The sequence below is a fragment of the Telmatherina bonti genome (genome assembly GCF_933228915.1).
Source record: "Telmatherina bonti genome assembly, chromosome: 2".
In the NCBI taxonomy this organism is placed as follows: domain Eukaryota; kingdom Metazoa; phylum Chordata; class Actinopteri; order Atheriniformes; family Telmatherinidae; genus Telmatherina; species Telmatherina bonti.
Window position 1 is genome coordinate 32442884 of NC_136620.1, and position 17931 is coordinate 32460814.

Genomic DNA, 17931 nt, shown 5'->3' on the forward strand with positions numbered 1-17931 from the left:
GAATGAATTAAATAAATACACCTCTGATTTACTTTATACATAAAAATGACTAACTAAGGGAGTACAATAGAGAGACAGCGGTGAGTGACAAGGTTCACCTGGTTACAGAAAGTTGAAGTGGTGTTACTGAACAGGCGCTCTGTGGAGACGGGCGGGGCGGTACAACTAAAGCAGCTCTTGCCAAAAGACTTTACACGCCGAGTTTGTGTGCAAGTGCTTCCCTGTGTGTGTTTATTCTGCAAGTTCCCAGCATGAGCGTCTGGCAAATCACTCAGGTGGGCTCTGAAGGCTGTTAGCAATCGTGTCTGCTCTGTGCCATGTTCACCATCAACATGTTAATTACATGCATGAGGCCTGACATGGACACATGCGGGGGGAAATGTACCTTCTGCCCCACAGCAGCTTTTTTTTTTTTTTCCCTCCTCGGGTCTTTGATTCTGCAGACCACCTCTTCTCCCCTGTGTGTCTCCTGCTCTGCCGGAATCATGCTGGGGAAAATTAGTAGCGAGCCACAGACAAGACAAACTGACTGTTTGCAGATGTGTGAAAAATGAGGAAACACAGGTTTAGACTGAGTTAAGAGCTGCTCTCACAATCCTCCCGCCTAAAGCATTGTTTTCCTAAAGACTGTGGTCATGCAGAGGCTTTTTCTTGTATGATTATCGGCCTACGTTTTTGTGTGTTGCATCTTTTTTTTGTTTTTGTTTGTTTTCAGACAGTTATTAGGTTGAATCATTAAGTTAAAAATGGAGTTCAGTTTACTGTGCATGGCTTTTTATTCTGATTGCTACGGCTGAAGGCTCCAGCTTCACTTATTTGGAACAAGCGGTTAAGAAAATGGATGAATGGATGGCTTTTTATTTAATTTGTTTAATGCTTAATTTAAACTTCTACTAACACTATGTGTGATTTTGTCCAGAAAAGTACTAAATAAATAAATAAATATCTGTAACTGAAAAAGATTACAATGACCATTTTCCATTAAAAGAATTAGCCTGTGAACATAACCTACTTATTAGTGTTTTCCAGCTTGTATTGGTGTTTTGCACGTTTGCTAGATTTGCATCTTGTGTCAAATGGCCCGACACAATAGAGTACATGTGGGATGTTGATGTATTTCCGTGACATGCTTTATGTGGACCATGCTGACGGATGTGTTCTTTAAACAGTTATGCTTTGTGCAGATATACAAACTCCCCAGGGCATTTTGTCCATGAATTGTTTCAGAGTTCGGTCTCAAATATTCACATCAACATCCATAAACACAGGAGGAGGGACGGACAAAAGACAGAAGAAATGGGCTGTTCTCTGTGAACTGAATGTGTTGTCTGAGATTAAAATGTTTAATGTATCTAAACTTAACATGTTTCACTCTGGGAATTAAAATAATCAAGCTTATGTGTTTGAAATGAAAGGTTTCCATCATGCATTTTACTTGATTAAGCTTCTTTTGATCAAATAACCTTTGGCCAAAAATAGAGAACATCAAGTTTCAAAGTGACTTCTGCAGACATGACAACTTGAAGGATGACTCAGCATGGTCAAATTGAGTCATGGGGAGGTGAAAAGTGTCGTTGACAGAGTGATGTGTCGTATGTGCAGCATATTGAATGGCTTATAGCCGTACCGACTTTGTGATTTTCTCAAAATCCATTTTAGGAGATGTATTGGTGGCTCAGATGATGCCCATTATGATAAATCACTAAATTAAAACCCAGTTTTTCTTTCCTCCCCTCTGCCTATTCCCCTCTGAGGAACAAAAATCAGCAAGGAATCAAGATGCAACACGAAGGGAAACAAAAAGTTTAAGTCGAGAAGTTGCGTGTTTTTTTTTTTAACAGTTATATACCGACAGGCAGTCTGTCTCCGAGTGCAGTTTATTTTTCTTGCTCGTAAATGTCAGCAGAAATCCATTACGAGCTGCAGCTACAATCACATGCTGTGACAACAGGAAGTGTGTGTTTGTTTAAAGGAGGATCTCTTGACACACTATCTGTGTTTACAGTGTCTTGCCCCACTATTTCTTCACCACACACATACACCCCAAAACAGCACCTAAACATCCTTCTTGCCTAATTAGAGTAAAATACCCTGAAACACCTAGACAGCACATTTCTTCGATCTGATTGTCTCCTGCATTCGTCTCTCGCTGATTTAAACTCAAACCATTACATGGTTAGAGACCAGTTCCTGCCATCACTTCTCTAAATTTTCCATTCTCCTGTACATAAGGTCATACAATATGAATGACGTCTGGAAGGGAAGCTGGAATGATTCAAGGTCATAAAGAGGTCCAACTAATTTGCAGCAGATGAAAATGTGCACATATGGGCGTTTGCATGCACACATTTGTGCAGAAAAGCAATAGCACAAAACACAATGCGCACAAAGGTTCCAAACATATCTACAGGAAGTCTATTAATACGCCGCGCACTCTACAAATATGCACACAAACAGACCAGCCGTCGGCGCTCTCTTCTGTAATTTTCCTCCTCACACAGAAAATCCATTGTCTGACCTCTCTTCATCTACATTCCTGCATATCACCTTCTTCATCCTACATATCATCTCCATCTCCCATTGAACTTCCTCTCTCCATTACCAGATATGAAGTTTCTGGCAATAACCAGCCGCAGATGTGAGGAGTCTCCTACGGTGACAGCACTCATGTGAGAGAGGCAGGAGGCTACTGGCTCGCTCTAATTTCTTTCCCTTAGCAGAAGCCTTGCAGATGCAGTGAAAAACACCCACTGAATTCTTACCAAGAGAGTCATTTAGGAGACTGTGGTGATGAGGGGTTTTTGTCACAAAACTCAAACTGGTGACGGTTGTCCATCTGCTGCTTATTATGTGTGAGACATGTTTGTTTTTTAGGGCATGTTTATGTGTCTGTATGAGGTGTACAAAGAAAAAAAAGGAGCCAGTTTGTGGACAAGAGGCAGCATGTGTGGTTTTATAGTATGCATAGCCCATGCAGACATGTTAAAGTGGTGAGGGAAAGATTAAAGACGTAAGAAACACTTCTTCAGTGAAATTATCTGACAGATTGGTGTGTATTACTGCAAAGGACTCTGTCGTCCTCTCAGAAAGCCACAGCAGCATTACTCACCGAACCAAACAGAAGATTTAGATGGGCTCCCCGCTACATGTTTATCCATGTAGGGAGGGGCGTGTGTAAAGGAACTACCAGGAATTTCCACAGTGCTGTAAATCAGTAACTAATTGACACTTATTCACCACGAGGCTGTCACCAGGCGCTGCTGCAATCAGTGATGCTCAGAAACAGCATGCTGCAAGGCCAGAGAGGTTTCGTGCTATCTCATGCTGTCATCGCTGGAAATAGAGATGGCACTCAGGAAATGGATGTCTTGTCTTCCCCCACAACACAAGCACACACACACAAACGCGCGCACACACACCACACCACCACCAGTGAGTTCACTTCTTATCTGAGAGACCGAGAGGAGATGCAAAGCAGCATAAACAGCCTTTCCTCCGGTGACCCCGAACCTTGTCAGTGACAGGAAGCGTGTTTTCTCCTCAATAACAAATAGCTGCCAATGTCTGTTTTTATTAAGCACAATATGTTCATTTGATGATGATGATAATAAAAACAAGATGATGAAGAAGAAGAAAATAGAAGAAGAAGACACAATAAAAGCATGTTGCCTAAACAATTAATTGGAAAAAATTAGTCTTATTGTTTCCCAATTTAAATGAAAGAAATGCAAAGATACTCATGTACTGTGTTTTTTTTTCCCCCTGTGTGAATGTTGAAGGCTTAAAGCAAATTATGCACGTGGTGTAAATCCTACTGTAATTATTTATTTGACTAAAAAGTTTCTTGTAAAAGCTCAAGAAGGAAATGAACCCAAATTAATCAGTTTCTCAACCATTCAAGTCTTAGAATGCTCAGTTTTATACACACACACACACACACACACACACACACACACACACACACACACACACACACACACACACATATATATATATATATATATATATATATATATATATATATATATATATATATATATATATATATATATATATATATATATATAATAACTAAACAAAATTAAATTAAAATAAAAAATTTTTTTAAAAAGTTCCCCCAGGGGTTAATAAAGTATTTTTATTTAATTTAAAATGGTAATAAAGACCAAATAACACACAAAGGTCATGAAATAGCCTGTTTATTTCTTTAGTTTTACTTAATGGTCTAAACATAAACATACGAAACCCTCCAAAGACACGAAGATGGCAAAGATGGATGAAGAAAGATTTTTTTCTCTCTCTTCTCAGCTTCCTAAAAACTTGTTTAAATTCTGGTAACATTGCGTCATCACTAGTGTGTGTGCGTTTGTGTGTGTGTGTGTGTGTGATGCGCGAAGACAAAAGTAGAGTAAAAGACAAGAAACAGGAATGTGGGAAGAACAGGAAAAGGCGACGGAGGAAGAGAGACATACGTGCGCGTAGAGAGACGAAGAGGAGGGAGGGAGGAGAGGAGACGAGAGGAGAGGAGGGAGGCGACGAAGTACTTAGAGAGGAGAGGCATCATCTGTGCAGAGGTGGAAGCAACATCTTCTGCTTGCAGCACAGCAGACAGGCTGCCGTTCCTTCTCCAAGCGGTTGTTGTGTGACGAGGCAATGCGGATTTACAAGCTCGTTTTCGGACTCTTTGTCATTTCTTGCTCTGGTAAGTTTGTCGACAACTATTTAGTCATGCTTGGATTGTTTCCTAATGTCTGTCGTGGCTGCAGAAGCGCTTTGGTTCGCGCTCCACCAACAGGTTGTCAAACATGTGACTTTCTCTCCGTTAGAAGAGCGACTGTGTCTCACACAGGTAGCTGAGTCTGCGTTTCACTTCAAGCCTGTTGGAGTTTAGAAACACTTCTGCAATTCACAAATCAGAAGAAATGAAGTGTTATATTCACTATCATGGAAAGGACACGTGTTTTTTCTGGACAGAGACATCAGTCCCAACTCTTGCTGTTGTGCGTGTGTGTGTACGTGTGTGTGTGTGTGTGTGTGACTTCTCCAGAGCGGTAGTATTACTTCACTAGATTAGAGCATTAAAAAAAAAAAAAAAAAGCTATAAAAACTATCTTACTTCCCCATTCAGTATTTTTTTAAAGAAAGAAAGAAAAAGCGTTGTTTGTTGTTTGAATAGAATTGTTGAGTCATCATGTCATTTCGAAATGGGACTTTTCTGGTCCAATGCTCCGTTTGGCGCTGAGGAGGAGAAACTGTGGAGCCGCTGAACTCAAGCTGGTGATCAGACAAACAAGAAGACCTCTGATCATCTGCATGTTCCACAGAAAACCTCCACACTGAATCTGAAAGCAGCTCTGATGATGACGCACTGTGAGGTCATTTATTGATACTCACCATGATGACTAACAGAAAGAAAATACTTAAATCGATTCAAGTGCATTCAGGGTTCTTAAACTCTGAGTGGCTTTCTGATTTTGCAAAGATGTGGAATCATCCACATAACCTCCCAGATCATGCAATTTTAAAGAAAAAGTATCCATTTACACCTGGAAGGATACAAAGTCACAGTGGTGTGGTACCATCTGATGTACCTCTGCTGTACCTCAACAGGCGGTACCTATAAAAAAAAAAAAAAAAGCCTGTAGGACTTCATGGAAGGACCTGCGTCCAACAGAACAGTCCACGAGCACCTTTCTACGATGTCCTCTACTGATTGATTTGGTGCTTGTGTTGTTCTCACTCGTATGTAAGTCGCTTTGGATAAAAGCGTCTGCTAAATGACTGAAGAATAGAATAGAATATTTAAACCTCTTTTTGCCGTCTTAGTAAGAAATATCTGTATCTTACCGCAGACTGAATGGAAGATGATTTTATCTTTCACACATCAGAGGCCATGTGGGGAAACAACCTGGGCTCAAACCACCCCGTTGGCTGATGACTTCTCTTCCTCCTGACCTACAGTCAGCCAGAAATATATGAGGATTATCTGAAACAAGTTCAGAGATTAGTTAAGTGAGTGTTATTGTTAAGTAAAAATATTTTTTAAAAATGCCCTAAAAAATAAACATGAAGTTATTTATTGAAATCTGCTTTGAATGTATGAGGATACTGTGAAGACCCTCACCAACGAGAAAAACATATTGTTCGCTTAATATTCTCTCAACACTACCTAACATACAAGCAGGATGTACTTGGGAACAAGGTCTGCAAAAAAGGATACTTATACTGTCTCTCTCAGTTATCAGCACTGGGTTTATAAATCCAGACAGAACCTGCTGTACTCTAATATTACTGCACCTCTTTTTCATAAGGGGCATCTGTTGCTGTTTTCACTTGCAAGATCAATGATGATGATGATGATGTTAGTCATCAGTGGTGGTTAAACATTAGTAACAACAACAAAATCACTTTTTTTAATTCAGTAAAAAAAAAAAAAAAAAAAAAAAATCAGTCTTGTTGTCAGAGTTTTAAAATAGACAAGTCATTCAACTCATAGAAATATGATCTAATCAGTCAAGAGCAGCTTGAACTCTTCCCATTGTGGCTCTCACTGGTATTTAAGTGTTCCAGTTAATGTTACTGAGCTGTGATGATGATGTGATGCCATTTCCTTTCAGAGAGCAAAAGAAATGCACTCCAGGACTATCAGAAATCTGATGGCATCCAGCTGGTTGCACAGTCTCCTGATGCTCCTCATCTCACCATGACCAGGAAGATGAGCTTGTCCAGGTGTGCCAATGCCTGCAGTCGCAACAAAAAAGTCCCCTTCACATGCAGGTTTGTCCGCTTTGATTCCATTATAAGTCTTTTTTCCTAACATGGCGAGGTAACCCTCTTTGGCCGTCAGTTTCTAAGACCTGTCAGTGTGCAGGATATGATGGCGCCATGACTTTATTATGCCTAATGGCAACATCATAATTATAATTTGTTTGGTTAAGCAGGCTTCGTATTTGCTTAGACTGCTGTGACACCTATGCCAATTGCCCTTGGTTGCATTTTGCTTCAAGAAAACAAAGCCAGCTGATCGTTATAACTGTCACTTTTTCTCTTCTCTCTGCCTTTTTCCTTTCGTAGAGCATTCCTCTATGATCATAAAAACAGGAAATGCCAGTGGCTTTCATTTGACAAGAACACACCAGGAACTCAAAGGCATCAGACCGACAGCTACCAGCTCTATCAGAAGAAAGGTGCCTTCTCTTCTCTGCCGAATTCTACTGAACTGGTGTCGCCTTCTGGTCCTCCTGTCTGTCCATCCGGATAGGAAATGTTTCCGCACAGTCTTGCTTGCATTAGGAGTCGTTTATGTTGCAGGAATTCTTTATTACTTCATCTATTCATTTTTTAAGAGTGACTAAATCTATGTAATGGTGATGATCCTCGGGGGAAAGACAAGGAAGGGCAAGGACCATTGTCGTGTTTATTGTGGTGCCACAGCGCTTTATGGCTAATTTTTTGTCATTAACTGCTGTTTGTGTAAACACTGGAAAATCCCACCACATCTCAGTCGGACTGACTGCAAGAGTGACTGCGCGGGCTTCGTAACCTATTTTACTGAATACTTGTGATTAGGAAAACAGATTTGACTCTTGGCAATATCATGTTCTTGTTAAGCTCAGCATCCCCCCCCCTCTGTTTTCTTCATCATCTGCGCTAGCACTGTGTAAGAACGCTGCAATAAGGTTGTTAAGTCATCACCTTTCCCAACTATTCAATGCTGTCGTTTTGCTTCATGGTCTCAATCTTTCTGTATCTTTTTTTAAAATATAGATTATGTAAGAGAATGCATTGTGGGGACAGGTCAGAGCTACAGAGGGCGCAGGTCGGTGACAGTGAGTGGGATCAAGTGCCAGGCCTGGTCCTCGCCCATTCCTCATGAACACAAGTAAGTATTTGATGTACTTTTCACCTCAATGTCAAACAATATGTTAGAAGCTGCTGTTAATGTTAGTGTTGGCCTGTGTGAGATGCAATTAGCTGGTAGCTAGAGGCTAGTGTGTATGTGTATGTATGAGTATGATATATTAAAGGTTGATTAGGCTCCTGGGAGCAGTCATTCATCAGAACTGACCTCATTGTAAAGCTTCACAGAGTCATACATCATTTCCTGCTATGGCCATTCTGTTTATCTAGGTGTGTGTGTGTAGGACTGTATGTGTGTGTTTTAGGAATCAGCATCATATCTAAAATGCAGCCTTTGGTTCAGCTTTGGGTGCATAACTCAGCTAATGTCTCAGATCATTTTCAATATGTTGGCATATCTTCTTGATTACACATATCTGCTATTCAGCTGAGAGAGAGTGTTTTAGTGTGGGATAATGAAAGCTAAATTAAAACAGATTTTTCGGTAACAAGATAACAGCGTATGTGCAATGTAAGAAAAAATAAAGTGGTTAATTTTAAGGAAAGAATGCCATTATGTTGTCTAAAGCACTACAAAGGATGTCACAAGTAATTTTTCTGGCAATGTAGTCCCTAGAAATAGTTCATATTAATAGCATACAATTCATACAAAAACTTTTTTACAGCTCATATTATCCTACTCCGTTGGGAACTAATAGATCGGTTTAGAACTGATGGGAAATTATCAGCTGAATAAGATTACTGTATGTTTACCACAGCCCAGTTATTGACCACCAGAGATCAACCAGTGTGTACAAGAAGAAGCTCATCCTTTGGGGGTGGGGGTTGGGCCTGCTATGTCGTTACTGTTTATTATCCTTTTTTTACTAAAGCAGCTTCTGGCCTGGTTTGGCTTTCTTTTCATTATCATCCTACAAAGCTTACAGTCAGTGGTGTAGCAGTCCCTCAAGAAGTTTTTATTTTGCCCTTGTTTTAAAAACAGAAAAAAAAGCAGAAAAACAGTGTTTCAGAAAAGGTGAGATGTAGGACTACTCTATTTAATTAACCCCAAAAATCCATCTTTATATTTGCTCTTTGTCACATAATTTTTGCTATTCAGTTTCAGGGAGGAAGAGTTATGAAATGACTAAACCAGTACTGGCACACGGACTGGGTAGAGAGAGAGACTCATAGACATACAGTAAATATATTTTTATGATGTCTATGTTCAGGCTAAAGTAAACGCAGCTGATGGCTAACTGCACCAGTGTAGCATAAGTAACCTCAGCTGCGCTGCTGGGCGACGTAGATTCATGTTTGTTATTGTAAAAGCAGCATCACAGGGGATTTAGAAGTGTATACTCAATGCTGACTGAAGAAGTGGATTTACTCCGTATACCCTGGACTACAGCTGCACTATTATGACCAAAATAATAATCCCGATTATTTTGAGCAATATTGTAATCACGATTATTAATCACGATTCACTGTGTCTGGAAAAACATGTATTTTTATTACATCACTTGTAAACAACCTACCTGGCAACTCTATATTAAATAAATATTTATATATATATAGCGCGCCCTCATTTTTCCCTCGACATTTTTCATACAGCGCAGGCCACGCCCCTTTGGAGAAATAATTATACAAAGGGATCTCATGTTTCTTATCCAGTGTTTTGATGCAGCTCTATTTTTCCATTCTCGACATGACTTGATCTCGTCAGTCTAAAGCTTGTTACATCCTCCACGACAAGCCTTGTCTGAAGCCGGGACGGATCAATGCGGGCGCCCATGTCTGCTTTTTGTGCAATAAAGCTGCTTATTTCATATTTAACGCGCAAATGCGTCCGCGGCAGGGCAGGTTGTGCACGTGGCAGGGTTTGTTTATTTTAATGCCACGTGTTGTAAAAATGTTCGTATTTTTTACCACCTCGATCAGCTCTTTGATCAAAACAAGCCATTTTACCTGCAACAGGAAAAATACAGACCTCAAATGTCCAACCAATCCAACGATACTTAATCGGCTGCTGGTAAAAGATGTGCGTGCTTGGTATTTAGGCAGCTTAATAAAGCTTTACCCACGCGTTCGCCCCCTGGTGGTTGGCAAACTACGAATTGAGAATTGTGTGATCAAAGATGCACGCAGCAGAACTCGCGTTTTGAGTGTAAATATGGTTGACAATCAGGTTTGTTTAATTGTGACCACCAAAATCGTGATCACGATCAAAATCCGATTAATTGTGCAGCCCTACCCTGGACTGCTTACGGTGAATAGGAAGAGGAGAGAAAAGGAACGAATAAATCTTCCCTCCTCTTCTCAGAGGCATTAACTGACTTTAAAAGGCTTTGTAGTGAATTGATGAATCAAAGCCAGAAGTTTACGTTTGGACCTCTAGTGAACCTGCTCTATCAGATTACTATTTATGCCTCTACAAATCAGGTCATTAAACTCAGGCAGGTTGTATATTTTTATCAGTCAGCTCATGGGTATTGGGAACTCTGACATACACACACACACAAGAACAAATAACCTTTTTTTTTTTTTATCAGCAGAGGGTTTCCCTTCTCTCTGTTAATTGCCTTGCAAAGCCCTTCTCATTTTTGTACTTGACAAACCTTTTGTAACGTTATCATTTCATTATTATTTAGGAAAATAACAGCTTGACTTGGAAAAGGAGCTTGACTTGCTGCGTCCATCATCTGAACTGGGGACCGCAGCCATGTGCTTGCTGGTGTAAAAGATATGAGTCATTGGTCTGTGTGTTTTTTCTAAATTCAGAACAGGCCTCGTCGGAAAATCACTTTTTTTGTATTATTGTGGGGGTTTTTTTTCCCTGATTATTGTGTCATTGATGACTCAATCCATAAACAACATTGTTTAGTTTTACAGATGTTGTAAATGGAATAAGTCTTCTTTCTGTCAGAAATTAAGAAAAGACACCAGAAACTATTACAGTGGCTTCAGTGGGATTTTATTTTTCCCAAACTATTGTGCCCTGCTTGGAAGCTAGAATAGTTGGTTGTTGGTTTTGTTACATGTGCTTGTTTAACCCCTCCCCTCTTCATCCAACAGATTTATGTCTAAGAAGTTCAAGAAGAAGGATCTCAGAGAGAACTACTGCCGGAACCCAGATAACTCCACTGTTGGTCCATGGTGCTTTACCACTGACCCCAGCCCACATCTTAGACACCAGGAGTGTGGCATACCACAGTGTTCAGAGGGTGCGCTATAGCCACACATAAAATATGTCTGCATGTGAACGTTCACTTGAAACAATACCCTTTTCCCGTTGTAAATTGTCCCACCAATTTAAGCTCGACAGTCTGAAATGAGCTGCAGCAAATTAGGCAATCACATACTTGCACTCAGCGGCTTTTGCTGTAACTGTGGTCCACTGAGCATCTGTGCACATATGTGTGTGGTTGCACAGGTTTCCTTTATTGGCTGAGGCCAGCTGTAGCTGTTTCCAGGTGTGCGCTTCAGTTTTTGCTCTCTTATTCCATCAGACTCAGATTTGGTAAATGGCTTGAACCTAAAGGACCTGCTCTCTGAGTATTAGACAATATTAATTCCTCTGTCCTCTCGTTTACATGAATTGCGAACCATTATGTCCATCCCTATGACATACATACGGTCGTGATGAAGGGAAACTCTGTCGGTGTGTCTCAGCTTTTATATTATATCAGTCAATGTGACTGTCAGGTACTGGAGTCTCCTATTGTACTAATAGGAACCATGCACGCAGACACAAACATGGCGTGTAAAAGTGAAGCCAGTTGTATTTAATGTGTTGTGTAATGACAGGAGTAGAGTCGAAAACATCTGTTTTCCATCAGCATCCTCTGTTGTTTATACTAGAGAGTGTGTAGTACTCACCATGCAACAAACGGTGCCCTCGCTTCGTCAAAGATGGTCGTCCTCATTAGTCTGCCGCTTAGAGACATTAAATGTATGTGAGCATAATGACTTTATGCCAGGTTAAGTATTTTACTATCAAGGTGTTTATTTTAGAAATGCGCCCGGCGGTGGTTAAAACTGTCACCTTACAGCAAGAGCGCTGGAACGTGTTGCAGAGATGAAGCTGTTCTCCAAGCTGTTTGCAGGATTTTTCTGAGCCTAAGTGACTTTTTTCCAGGTTTCTCCCAAAGTTCAAAGCCATGCATGTCGCACAAGATGTTATTTTGCTTTGACTGGCCAAAGCTAAAGTACTAAACAGAATAGCTGTAGGGTAGAAAAGCACCTTCCAAAACAACAAAATCTGGAAAACGCGCTTCCAAGTCAAATAACAGCTAAATATAAATGTTCTCTTTAGATGTGATTTCTATGCCTGCTAAGGCTGAGTTTTGATTATGAACAGAGCATATAAAAAGAAGTAAAACATGACACAGATTTGGAGCAGCTTCCATGAAAAGCGTGTATAAATCTACAACTTAGAGCTTCTAACACAAACTGGTCTTAGATCTCGTTTTAAGTCTGTTTAAAACCTAAAAAGTGCCAATAAAATATTGAAAGTTACACAGAAAGTTATGAAAAGATGTCAACACTTGAGCTTTAATATTACGTGTTTGTTCAGGTAAACATACAACACAAACATGTGAATGCTGTTCTAAGTGTAAAGTATTAAGATTTGTGTTGTGTTTTGTTGCTGCGCAGTCGAGTGTGTGAATTGTAATGGAGAAGATTACAGAGGGCCCATGGACCACACAGAAAGTGGAAAAGAGTGCCAGCGATGGGATCTGAATGAACCACACAAGCACCTGTACCACCCCAACAGGTGACCCTTTCACACACAGACTGTGCATGTTCCTTTCCCTGTCAATCTGCAAACATTAAAACATATAATGGTGAACATTTTAAGAATACTTGTTGCTGTGATTGGTTTATGCAAGTATTGCATATGGCTGTGGCGCACATAACTCTGCTACGAGGCTCCAGAGTGCAATCCTATGTTCTAATAGTGGTATGGTGGGGAAACCCTTTATTTCATGATCTTGGTATGATGTATGTATGATCTTGGTTTATATTCACATCAGCTTTGAGTGTCTGCATCAAGGCTGTTCCATCCAACAAGGTGGCAGGTGGTCTGGATTAGTGTGGACTCGTTAACACATCCTTAATCATCCCACTGTTTGTGTAAACCAGGTCCCAGACTGCTCACAGCGCTAATGTAATGAGAGGATCCCTCCGCCTGATACTGCATGTCTACAGGCTGCAGGCCTAAAGGGATGTGGGACTTTGGGATGACTTACTGTTCAACACCTGTAGTGGTGCAACTTATTATCCTCCTCATCCCCATGAGGGGATTCACAGATGGAGTCGATGCACCATTATAGTTATTAATGTTTCAGCTGCATGCGATGGTGAACCGTCTTTCCACTACTTTCCCTGCCTGGAGTTTAGGAGGGAGATGTTGTGTTGCAGTTTTGTTTTGCACTATGCTGCTAAGTCACGTGCAGCTTTTGTCTCCGTACTGAAGTAGCTGCTCTGCATGTTTTGGATTAGCTACCCAGACAAAGGCCTAGATGACAACTACTGTAGAAATCCTGATGGACGCCAAAGACCCTGGTGCTTCACCACGGACCCAAACACGCCGTGGGAGTACTGCAGCATCAAAGCCTGCGGTAAGCATGCATGCATGTTTGTTTGTGTGTGGTTGAATGCATTAACATAAGTCAAGTAAAATATATGATGGTGGGGAGTGGGTGTGTTTGTGTGCAGCGCAGACCCATGAAAGTATGACTGCAAGCTAGTTTACAACTTCGTACACCCATCTTTTTACCTCTCCTTTAACTAGTATTAGTTGATGCTATGGAACACACACACATGCAGAATCCACCCACTTAGCTAGACTCTCTGTTATGTCTTCTCTAATTGCAAGAATGTTTATTTTTTCCCCACGTCACTCACCTGCTGTTTATTGTTCTACGCCAGCCGTTATGTGTGGTAGGCAAACTGCACAGAGCTGAGTTACTGCTCCGTGTTGACCTCCTGTGACACATACAGATACAACACCAGGGTCATACACACTACAAGCATATCACTTTCATCACACCTCTTACACTTGATGTAAGCAGTGTGATTGATGGGAAAGAGCCAGAGCTGACGTTGCGCTCTGTGAATCTTTGCGCTGGTGATAAACCAGCACACGCGCTACGTTGTAGTTGACCCAGCAAACAGTGACAAAGTCACTAAAACAGCCACTGCGGTCTTCAGGTACATAAAACAGAGAAGCACTGTTATTGTTCGGCTCAGATTATTTCTCTCCAGTGCGACTGACCCGCTTGCCTGCAACAATCATCAGCGATCCTGGCAAAGTGTTTACTAAGATGGCATTCGTCCATGAGGACGCGGTGATTCACTGTTCCCCTCTGTTTTTTCTTTTCTAAAAATTGTCTTCCACCCTGCGCACTGTATCCTTCTCTGTTTCTCTTTGATACGGAGTTTTTTGGTAACAGACCAAGTTTACGACCCAGTTAGTTTTAATCAAAACAAGGCAGCGAGGACAGAGCAACAGACTGAAACAGAGGGGTGTTCCACTGACAAAGCCCCCTTCTTTTGTTTACAGTCAAACTAGTGCAAATCTATTTATAGACTAATTGTGAAGGCAGAAAAAACATTGTTTTAGAGACTTGTGGAACTGCAGAATTGTACAACGTTGAGGCTAATGAATTAATCTAGTATGTTTTATCATAGAAGCTGTGCTTCTATGATAAAAGAAAGTAGAACAAAAGAGATTTTCTGGCTTGTTTTTCCAGCTGAACTGCCAGCCTAGTTATAATTGAGGCAGTCTAAAACCCCAGAGGAGGCTTTTTTCTGCTAAAACTAAATGGCAAAGACATCATTATTGTATTGATCAAGTCAGTGGGACTATCACACTAAATATTTCCTCAAAGCTTAATTGCTGAATATTAATTCCTTTTTTTGTGCAGTATCATAATGAAAATATATCCAGAAAAACATCAATTTTAGCAGCTCTCAAGTTAATAGAAGACCTGGGGGTGAGGACACAGTGGAACTTTGAGGCCTGCTGATTTGGCTACAGCCAGAGCAAATTGTGCGCTACAGGCTGAACCATTTGGTGTTGACAGCTGGGAATTAACGTCCTGCTTTGTGTGACTGTGGAGCTGGGGTCTAAATTAAATGCAAGAGAAGCCGTTACACCACAAAAAAGTTCTCGCTTGAAGGGAAAGGCTTTTTGAAGGCTCAAAAACTTTTAAGACGGAGCTCGCAGCAGTAAACACGTCTGTTTAGTCAAGTGGAATGGATTTTTCCACACCATGTTTTTACACTCAGCATTCTAAAAAAAAAAAAAAAAGCCACAACTGCAAACTCTTTCGTTTTTGTTTGAAGTTCGCGGCCAGCGATAATCAGGAGATCCTGGCTCAATTGTCAATTTGCAGGAAATTACATTCAGAAGAAATGTGAGCCTGTCACACTTCGGCATGTCCGATTTACTTAATCTTTCCGACTCCGTTGTGGAAATGCGGATCGCAATGTGCTGAAGGAGCTTTTACCTACGTGCAATATTCTTGAACTCCTGATGGAAAAGTCACCTATGCAGTGTATCTAAAAATGGCCAAACTATGTGTGGCATTTCGAGACTTTTATGGTATCTGTTTGAACCCGATGATCCATTCGGCCAAGGTTTTCAGGGCAGCGACACAACATGTTCTGAGACTGTTCTAGTCTGTTTTGAATTTCACAATCAGCACTTTGAAAGTCTCTTCATCCACCATTTAATTTAAATTACATTTTTCATGCAAACTGGAGCTTAAAATGAGCAAGTTAAACTGTAACAAATGGATGTTCCTTTTCTGATTTGGTAACCACATGTACAAGCATTGTGCTTATGTTGCTGAAATGAAATAACTTTGTGAACTTTTGTGGAAAAATTGGTTGGAATTGCTGTTCTTTTGGCTCAGACTGTTTACCAATCATCATTTGACCTTTGCAAAGTGATGCCGTTAGCCCATTTTTTATGTCTGCATGCATGCATACATTTGGTGAATTCCCACAATTCTTCACTCTGCATGCACTGAGGGTAGTGCATATGGGTATAAACACGCTACCATAAACTGCATGTTTGTTAACCTAAAAAAGGTCAACGATGGCAGCAAATGTAAAACAAGGCTTTATTTTTGGGATGATATTCAAATCATGTGTTTTTAGTGTCTAACAGACAGACTGTAGTACATTCTTGTCACACTGTTTTTTGTGGGCTGGGACTTTGTTGGTTGTCTCCCTGGGAAGTGGACATAAATAGTATGAGGGGATCTGACTGAGAACACAGAAAGTAGTAGAGACTTGTCCAAAAGTATGTCTTTTCCTTTTACTTTGAACCAGCTCATCATTTACAAAATGAATGCAAAGTGGTGATTTGAAATTGGTGCTTTAGGACAACTTTACAGATGAAGTGAAAAGTGAAGAGATGGTCAGTTTTCTTATATGAACACAGATACACTTGTTTTTGGACTAAGATCCTGTAAAACCTCCACAATGTTCATAAAAATGAAATAAATGACAGCTGTATTTTCCTTAAATGACAGATTGATATGTTATGTCTTTCCACAGAAACTCCTGCTAAGAGTAATGTGGTAGAAACCACTCAGTGTTTCCAGGGCCGAGGAGAAGGTTATCGAGGGACGGTGGACATGACACACAGTGGAATCACCTGCCAGCGTTGGGATTCTCAGTATCCCCACAACCACACTTTCATACCTCAAGCCTACCCATGCAAGTGAGTCAGTAACACAGATGAGAAAGCCATCCGCTTACTCACCCACCAGTGTACACTAACATCTGAGCAGATCACAGGATGAGTTTCTCTGTGTTTTTCAGGGACCTGAGAGACAACTATTGTCGGAATCCAGATGGTCAAGAATTCCCCTGGTGCTTCACTACGGACCCAAGAGTCCGCACGATGTTCTGCACCAATATCCCTCAGTGTGGCACCCAGATCAGTCCTGTCAGCGGTGAGAGATTCAACGACTTTACACACACATCACAAGATGATTTTATCTGCATCCACTGCAGACAAGCTTTTTGTGCTTTTCTATATTGTAGATAGCGGAGTTCATATTAGACTTTATAACCACACAGCTTGGTTTGAAACCACATTTTCTTCTTCCCCATGGAAAACTTGAGCCCTGCTGGCCTGTGGGAAGAACTGAAGACCGCATCTCACATAAATAAAAGCTGACAGCAGTTAAAGGACAGCCTGGTCTCACTGGACATTGAAAGATGGGGTTGAAGGATTAGTGTTGGTTCAGATTCTTTCTGAGCTGGCGAAAGATTTGAAATGGAAAGATGTAGATCTATGGCTGATTACACAAATTCAAATTTCCCAGCGGATTTGGGGGATATTTTTTAGAGATTGTGTGGCCTTGCATTGGGATTATCAACCCACTCTGAGGTTGTGCTGTACTTTACCCTCGAGGAAAGAATACATTCCCATATAGAAATGAAATGCAGGATGACAGACAGCTTCAATAACTTATTTATGACCCATGTTTTTCTAAGGCGTCATTGTGGATGACTTATTTAGTGTTCCCAGCTTTGCCTGGTCTAGATCCAGTCACAGCTATGATGGTCTGACTAAAGGTTGTTTTTATACTTATACAGTATTCTGGATGCACAGTTGGGGTCAATGGGTCACATCATTTGCAATTCAACATTTTTATTGACAATCCAAGAAAGTAGTGATATAGTTCTTTGCCACTGGAATCATGTTTTGTGTTGGTGTTCTAAATGCCAATAAATACACTCATATATACAATAATGACAATATATACACATTTTCTTATTTGTGGAATCAGCATCGAGGATACTTATCCTAATTTTTCACCCCTTTCTCTCCTAATCTAGACTGCTATGAAGGCTTTGGAGAGAATTACCAAGGACGACAGTCAAGGACGAGATCAAACCTGCCCTGTGCTCCCTGGAGAGACCACAGCAACAGGTCAGCCCGCTGGATCCCTGCTACTTCCTAGCCTAATAACTTTTCCAAACTCTATAATGTCAAAAACAGACGTGCTCCCTTTAATAAATCACAGACGTGGGCCTCTGCCTAAAATCGAGATCAAGATGTCA

The 17931-nt window shown here is 40.7% G+C and overlaps 1 protein-coding gene across 1 annotated transcript in view; it reads left to right on the plus strand.

Moving 5' to 3' along the window:
- Positions 1–4653: 4653 nt before the first annotated feature.
- Positions 4654–17931, plus strand: part of hgfb (hepatocyte growth factor b) — a gene marked incomplete at both ends in the record, with an annotated part of 20393 nt that continues 7115 nt past the window's right edge. Inside the window, 10 exons of the mRNA XM_079250559.1 lie at positions 4654–4702; positions 6618–6777; positions 7075–7187; positions 7768–7882; positions 10915–11063; positions 12496–12616; positions 13345–13463; positions 16414–16579; positions 16681–16814; positions 17707–17800. Coding sequence (XP_079106685.1) covers positions 4654–4702; positions 6618–6777; positions 7075–7187; positions 7768–7882; positions 10915–11063; positions 12496–12616; positions 13345–13463; positions 16414–16579; positions 16681–16814; positions 17707–17800 — 1220 coding nt within the window. The remainder of the gene's footprint in view (positions 4703–6617; positions 6778–7074; positions 7188–7767; positions 7883–10914; positions 11064–12495; positions 12617–13344; positions 13464–16413; positions 16580–16680; positions 16815–17706; positions 17801–17931) is intronic.